General features: G+C 37.5%; 1 protein-coding gene across 1 annotated transcript; it reads left to right on the top strand.

The window, feature by feature from the left end:
• The first annotated feature begins 1,606 nt into the window (after positions 1-1,606).
• Positions 1,607-3,091, top strand: nkx2.7 (NK2 transcription factor related 7). The gene is made up of 2 exons (XM_041999555.1): positions 1,607-1,862; positions 2,535-3,091. Exons 1-2 carry the CDS (start codon positions 1,607-1,609, stop codon positions 3,089-3,091), a joined length of 813 nt encoding a protein of 270 aa, XP_041855489.1.
• Positions 3,092-8,501: the final 5,410 nt, after the last annotated feature.

Genomic DNA, 8,501 nt, shown 5'->3' with positions numbered 1-8,501 from the left:
GGAACTTGTTTTTATATATTTTTTAAGGTATTTAATTTACTTTTAATGTGCTTTTGTGAGTTTGGACTGGTGGTTTCTGTGTCATAATTCTGGTTTATATTGTAATGCAAATATTCAAATGTATTTTTCCCATAACGTTCTTCCTGTCATGTAGACAGACACATTTGCATACACATACAATGAAATGATGGATTGTGTGTAAAAAGTGTACCCAATATCAGTTGAACTAATAAATTATTTACCTATCTGTTGGTTAAGATGAGGGGAGGGAGACTTTGGAAGTGTAATAATGAAGTACTCATTAATCATTATTGCATGGGTTTGGTTAAGGGAACACAAAAACAGCAAAAGATGATGATGATGATGATGATGATGATGAAGGACACTTCTGAACAGCCTCTTATGTCTCTTATGACAACACAAAAGAGCAACTAAGGGCGAATGACTATATTTTTATGTTGTGTTGTTCTTCTGTTCACCAGAAACCATACAGAAAAAAATAGTAAGAATAAATATTCATGACCTAATGATTCTAACAGATTATATTAACTGGAATTAGAAGTAACCCTTTAAGCTTCTTATTGTAAATCAAGTCTGTTTTCTTTCTTTTTGTTTATTTGTTTGTTTTTTAAAATATGCCATTCAATTATAAATTTCCAAAGAGCAGTTTTGGCTGTTTCTGGTTCTTCCTTCCTTCATTTTAACTTCTGTTGCAAGTGTTGCCTTTGAACGTTTACATCTGTTATGACTCAGTTAGTCCAAAACTAATGAAGGACCCTTTCAACAAATTCAGTAAGAGCCTCTAAAATCCGTGTCTCCATATATCTCCTGCTGCCGTGGGACAGGTTGTGTCTGTCCATGTTCCTGTCTGTGTGGAAGCGCGTCTCGGCCTCAGTCAAGCATTGCAGGCTGGCGCCGCTGCCTCTCCACTTCCACAACATCAGGTGTAATGTTACTGTTTGTTGTGGCCTGAAAACGCTTATAACATGGCTGGAAAACAATGTCGGTGGTAAAGCTGTTCGACATCAGCCGAGATCACTCAACCCCCGAGGACCTGCTTGCTGATTAGATGGCTTATTGGCTCACCAGAAGCGTGCACTAAAAAAAAAAAAAACGACCCTCTTTATTAGGCCTCTAGGATATTTTTACTTGTTTGCAGCACAATTATAACCGCAAACTTTAAGTGATTTTATTTTACTCTGGTGTGGGTGTTAATGAAATAAAGTTTTTTGTCATGGAAAACTTGTCTATTTATCAGTTGGGGGTGGATCCTAAAAATACAACAAATAAGACAATAATCTTCAAAGTGTTTGACTGCAGGTACTTTCTCATCAATTAAATGCCACCTAAGTTTATTTCTTAATCAAACCTCTTAAGTACACCGTTTCACACTGACATGAGGGCGGATGAGATGAGAGGTGTGTAAGATGAGAAGGATCCTGCAGAACTCACTGGGTGCTTGTCAGTGTTTCTGACAGGGGCTGATATCAATCTTCCTTGTTCATTAGTTGCTGGACCCTTGAATGATTTAAGTCTTCCGACACTCATCAGTCAGTAAAGAGTTCCGTCCGGCAGCATCAGCAGCAGCTCCAGCAAGTCGCGGTTAATGGTGAGGAGGATGCATCCCAGTTCAACCACCTCAACGCCTTTTTCTGTGAAGGATATTTTGAGGCTGGACTACCATTATGAAAATTATTTCTTGATGACTGATCAAGTTGTTCCAATGCATCACCATCAGCGTGTGCGCACTGCGTCCCAAAACAGCGACCTGTACGACTGTCGGTCTGAGCGGTGCGTCTCTGCGACGCAGGAGAAGCTCGATGCTCACAACTCAGCAGCAGAAGAGGACATGAATGAAAAAGGTGAGATTATGCAGACATGCCTTTTACACTATTGGCGCTTATGTTGGTTTGGTTAAATAAAACCTGAGTACAAAATAATGGCACGCGGCCTAACTTCACATGTTCTTATCTCACTTTGCTCCATTTTGTTTTACCTTAATGCACCTGATAAATGGGGAAAGTCGGTTACATTCCAATTAAAGTCTCCAAAAGTATAGATCAATCAATTTTATTATAAGGAACTGGATTTTAAATGAAAGTTGGTTATTTTGTTGTTTTTTGTTTAGGTTTTTCCCACCAATCAATCCATTACGAAAAACTAAATTTAAGTGAGGCCTGGTTAAAAGTGATTTAGGTTAAAAACAAACTATCCCTATTCCTACTATATTAAACGGGATTAATATTACATAACATTGACTATATATATATAAATATATATATATACATACATACATATATATATATGTATGTGTGTGTGTGTATATATAGTTAATGTTATGTAATATTAATCCCGACATTAATGAGCGCTTACTAGTAAATTGTGTCATTTATTGGTTGAAAATAATTTTAGTTTATCACTCAAAAACTTTGTTATTCATCTTCATTTTTACAATAAATAAATAAATTGTTCTATATATTTTGGCTACAATGATCTTTAATGCGAATTTATTTATTTATTTTTCTGATATGCAGATATAAGCAGTGTGGACAGTTTACCTGACTGTGACAGTGACACCAAAAGCAGATCCAAGCTGCGCAGGAAGCCCCGGGTCCTGTTTTCTCAGTCACAGGTGTCCGAGCTGGAGAGGCGCTTCAGACAGCAACGCTACCTGTCTGCACCGGAAAGGGAGCAGCTGGCCCACATTCTCAAACTTACTTCTACCCAGGTCAAAATCTGGTTCCAGAACAGGAGGTACAAATGCAAGCGTCAAAGGCAGGACAAGTCTCTGGAGCTGGCGGGTTATCCACCTGCACCGAGGCGCGTAGCGGTACCAGTGTTGGTGAGGGACGGGAAGCTCTGCAGCGCAAATTCCCATTCAGCACCTTACAACGTCTCATTTGGACACTATCCAATATTTGGGTGTGGAAACAGCAGCTTGTACGGTTGTGGTTATCACAGTGTTTCACCTCCAGCAAGTATGAGTACTGCACAGATGTCCAGCAACCTGGTGGATTTAACAAGTACCACTGAGGGGCCTTTCGACCTCGGACAGTTTCAGGCTTCTTTGCATGGCGTTAGAGGCTGGTGATTCAATAAAAGGTCATCATCAAATGTAAACTGTATGTTTTGCTTGAAATTTGTTGTCAGTTTTGTCCAAAAATCGAACTTGAACACAAGTGAAATTATGACACTCTTAAAGACATTTGTTAATTATTGTTTTTTTTTTTTTTTTTTCAATTCATCATATTTTACAACTTGAATAGCAACTCATTTTATTTCAAATTCAAAGGAAATCAATAATGGTTACAAGTGTTTCTGTTATTTACACTGATATCAAGAAAATATGGCAAGAATTTGCAATATAAATGAAATAAAATAAATCCTTTCTCCATCTAACTTGTGAGCTTTATAAACAAGACTCTTTTAAATCAATTCTGAAAACTGCTTTCAGAGAAAATAAAATACGCTTTTCTAAATGTTGAAAATTCCTTTGATATTTAGCACGCGTGAAATTCACATAGTTAAACTACACCCAGCTCCATCAACGAAGTCGTCTTCGGGATTCAATTCAAAACAACATACCTGATCAGAAACCGGTTATTGAGCCGCGCAGTTTATCAAAGGCAGCCATCGAAAAGCTAATGGATGAAGTGACATCTGACCTGACAGCTCTACTCTATCAAACTGAGCTCATTATTGTCCCATTCACAAACCCGCTGATAAGACTGGAGAGCTTGTCCAGTCCCGGAGCTTTGCTTTGTCAACAAATCCGCAGACAGAGTGGCTCTTAAACTTTTTCCGACTTTCAACCAGAAGGGAAGCAGTTCCAGTCGGACCAGTCAGTCACTGATGACCCACTGAGTTCACACGCGAGCGTCTTTGGGTTTATCAACTGGCATTTGAAAGGGGAGGAAAAAAAAAACACTTTCTTTATTGATAATTGTGGGTCTGTTTTAATGTCGCTGAGCCAAAAGACGAGAGGAAAGGTTTTGGGAAGAGCTGAAGGAGCATCTCTGCGCAGATAAGAATAAAGCTGCAGACAGAGAGGAGACAGCTCAACTGATCAGATAATGTGTTCGTGCGCGAGAGGTGACAAGCACGTATTTTTTTTTTAAATGCTACCGATTATGTTTGATACGTTTCAAAATGTTTTACGCAGTAATATTCAGTTATGAGTGAAACTGTTTCATTTACTAATGAATGAATGAATGAATGAATCAATGATTCAGTAATTAAAATAAACATACCTGTCTGTTATCAGCTATAAACATTAATAGATCAAAAACTGAAACATGCGTTTATGCTGTTTGTTATTGTTGTGGCAGGTGGAAGAGAAGCTGGTTTGAACTGTGCAGTTTCATATAAAGGGACAACAATAAAGCTGAGGTAAGTTAGTCAGTGGGAGAATAAAGAACAGTCAAGACAACAAAAATCTCTTCTAAACAAATTTAAGTTTTCATACTTTTTCCCTCCCAAGTCTTAAAAAGAGTCCTCAAAACTTTTTGATGTGATAGAAAATAACTTGAACATTATTGTTACTAAAGCCATGTTATCAGATTAAAAGAGAAATTTGGTGCAGTTGTTAACAGCACATTAAATTTGAAATAATGTGAAGTATTTTAAAAATCCCATAGAAAATAATGCCCTCACCCTTTCCCCATTCCCCGGGTCCGTTTATTTAGAAAGGAAAAAATAAAAAGTAAAAGAAGAAAGAAGAAGGAAAACATCTGAGTAGGACTGTGTTTAGAACAGAAAACAAGGGAGGGGAGACATGAATGAGATTTTTTTTTTTCCTTTTTAAATGACTTGATTACACTGTGTGATGAGGGTCTATTTGACTAGAGAATGACGTGAACCTGGCCATCAGTGAAAGACCCATTATGGCTCACTCAAAAAGGTTTTAAGTCATGCTGTGATTCAAACCAACACTAGATGGTCAGATATGCTTTTGGCTACAAGCCTTCAAACAGCACTATGATAATCTGGTGTTTATGATTACTGCTGAGATGGTTTATAAATCCAGTGGTTCCTGCTAATCTTAAACTCTGCATCTGCTAAAAAAATACAAACAAAATGCTTGATTTTGAAGTTATGAGCTGAATGAAGATGACACATAACAGTGGTAGATTCATAATCTCCCCCTTCAAAACTAATCTGTTTGTGAACAGCTGGGTGCTGCAGGATGTGCTGCTGTGAATGATCTTTAGTAACTTAAGTGACTTTAAAGCTCCCTCTTGTGGAAGAGAAGCATCACTGTGGCTAATATTTAGTTTTCACTGATGAAAAATGCAAACCACTGGAAGGTGTTATGTTAACTTCTGTGTCCCAGTCCACAAAAACATATTGGGGTAATTTGTTTGTTTTGTGCAATTTTTAGATTGTAAAACAGTGAAAAAGCACAGTGCTAACCCTAGGAATTTCAGATCTCATTCATGATTTTGGCCTTCTATATGGGGGTTATATATTGTGCATTGTCATTATTAGGAAAGGTATTTAATTTATTAATTTAACTAATTTATCATTTATGATTTAAATGTAAGAGTTTTGTCAGTACTCTGATTTTAATCTTGCAGCAACAACATGGCAGTAGGTTGACCATGATTTAGGCTTGTGCTTCAGTTTAATTAATCCCAGAGGAAAATTACAACATTGTAGTTTTTTTTTTTTTTTAATAAAAACAATAATAATAAATTAAAAGAAGACATTGCTTTGTTCTGGAGGGCAATGGCTGCTGACAGGAATGATCTCTGGTACTTTTCTGTTTTGCAATGGACTTTACAAAGCCTCACACTGAATACACTATTGTTTCTTCACCGTGTTTTGTAGAGGATGTGAAGAATCATCCATTACTTTTAGCAGCTTGTGCAGCATTCTTTTCTGTACAATCACTCCAGCAGCTTCAGAGTTATCCCCAAAATAGAACCAGCCTTCTTAAGTCTTTAACTCTCTGGCTCTGATGCTGCTGCCCCAACAGATGACTGCAAAACTGATTGCACTTTCCATAACAGACTTATAGAAGATATGCTACATCTTGGTGCAGAAACTGAAGGCTTAAACTCCAAGAAACTTGTATTTCTCTCAGGATACAGACAGTGTTTTGTTTACACCTGTTCCTTCTGAAGTCAACAATCATCTCTTTTGTTTTGTTTTGTCTATCATTGATACAACTTCTACAACTGCAGAGTCATCTGAGTATTTCTGTAGATGACAAGACTAAGAGTTGTATTGGAAGTATAGGTGTGCAGTGTGAGGAGAAATGGTGAGTGTACAGTCCCTTGTTGTGCTCCAGTGCTACTGACTACTACTACTACTCACTAATTTCGGATACTCAACCTTTCAAGCACACAAACTGTTGTCTCTTTATTAGGTAGTCATAAACTGTTGGAATATTGGTAATGTTGCAGAGGGAGATGTTGGGGAAGTCTCCAGAGATTGCAGTGAATTCATTATGATTCTGTGTCTGTAGCCTAGCAACCGGATAATATAGACCGTTGCCAGAATAACACAGGTAAACTCTCTCGGTAAATAATATGGTTGAAAACTCACAGCTAACAGTTCAATGTCCCTTGTGCAGATCTTCTCCTTTAATAGTGGTTAAAAAGCACTGCAATTCCACTTCCCTTTAGCTTTCTGATGAATATCTCATCACGGTCTGCCTTTACAGTCTTATAGGAGTATACAAGCACATTAGTCCGGGGTGTGTTCATGCAGCCAAAGCACATAGTATGCATTGCCTGTATTTTTTTTTTTTTTTTTTTTTTTTTTTTTTGAGAACTTGTTAGTACCTCGAGCTCGTCCATTTTATTAGCAAGTGATCTCACTTGACCAATGCAGCCTCCGAACCAGCATAAAAAAAGTCTTCTTGTAACATTAACTTGACTGTGATTGTCCTGAAAACAGTAAAACTACGTTTTACTGCCACCATGCATCACATTCTAGATAGCCATGAGAAACATTTCACTGAGAGGGAATAATGGATGCTATTAAATAAAAATTGTTTTGTTAGGGTTCAGTTTTATTTCTAATCAAATCAAATTTTATTTATAAAGCACTTTTCATGCACAAAGCAACACAAAGTGATTTTCATATTAAAAACAATTTATGCATATTAAAAGCACAATTTAAAAAGCCTTCACACACCAAAGTATATGACAGCAGTTTAAAAACACACAGCTCATTGTAGTCTCTTTCACCTTTCACACACAATCACATACGTGCACGCACACACACACACACACACACACACACACACAAACAAAACAAAAAAGAAAAACAAAGTGCCAAAAGGCCGTTTACTGGCTCCAGGTCATCAGGAGACATGGCGATGTAAAGCTGCATATTATCAGCATAGCTTTGAAAATCAGTACCGTGCTTCCTGTTGACATCCTCAAGTGGCAACATGTTGAGATTAAAAAGTATTGGGACTAAAACTGACCCTTAGGAAGCCCCACGCTGGATTTTATGGGTCCTTGAGGAGCATGTATTCATACTTACATAAAACTATCAATCTGTGAGAAAGGAGTAAATCTAATTACAAACAGTACTTGAGAGGCCCACCTGACTTCTGAATCTGTCTAATAAAATCTGGTGACCTGTATCAAAGGCAGCATTTAGATCCAGTAGAACCAGAATTGAAAGTTTCTGTGTCCAAATTGCCCCAAGGTCATTAACAATCTTTAAAAGGGGTATCTCTGTACTGTGGTTTTTCCTAAAATTCCTAAATTATTCTTCTTCAGAAGATGGGAAAACACCAGTCTGAAGCAGTTTACAATATTTAAAAACTCATACTCAAAGAAACCATAAAATGTTTTTGAAAGTGATGTGGTAACTGGGTCTAAAAAGTAGGTTTGTTGGGTTTTACAGGGAGAAAATTCAACCAAGCATCTTTGCATCAACCGGGAAACAATTCTCCATTTGACTAGGCTGCTCTCTTCCACAAAATTGGGATTTCTCCAATCCAGTTGATGCAAGTTAAATGCTTTTTAACAGCCCTCATGGTTCCCTGATCTAAAAATCATCAAACTCTTGTGAACAACCTCACATGAACAGCATATGGGTAGCCTCATAATCACACAAAATGCTTTTTTTAGGGCAAAACAGGAGAATATCTCACAAAAAAGAACTGAAAGACACTTAAATTGACACAAAAAACATATAAGCCACTGTAAGTTTTACTGGTTTACAAGCCACATTGAAGCACAAACAGATCCAAGCTTGAATTGAACTTTCAGTCTGCTGACTTTATGTGGGACACAGTATGAAACCATCCTGATGCTGAGGAGATACCAGGACGGAAGTCTGAAAAATCTACTGTTGAGTTACAACAAAGAATCTCTACTTGTTATCACAGACAATGAAGTAGCAGAAGACTGATGGCACAACAACTTTCAGTGGCTCAAAGAAAACATTGTCACCACGTAGATTGTACTGTGGAAGACAAATGCCTTCCTAGGCTAAAAGGTCGGAGGCTCAGTAATGTCATGTCTGGTGCACAACTA

Source organism: Melanotaenia boesemani, chromosome 11 (assembly GCF_017639745.1).
Source record: "Melanotaenia boesemani isolate fMelBoe1 chromosome 11, fMelBoe1.pri, whole genome shotgun sequence".
NCBI lineage: Eukaryota > Metazoa > Chordata > Actinopteri > Atheriniformes > Melanotaeniidae > Melanotaenia > Melanotaenia boesemani.
Note: the sequence above shows the minus strand (reverse complement) of the source record. Positions and strands in the feature narration are given on the sequence as shown.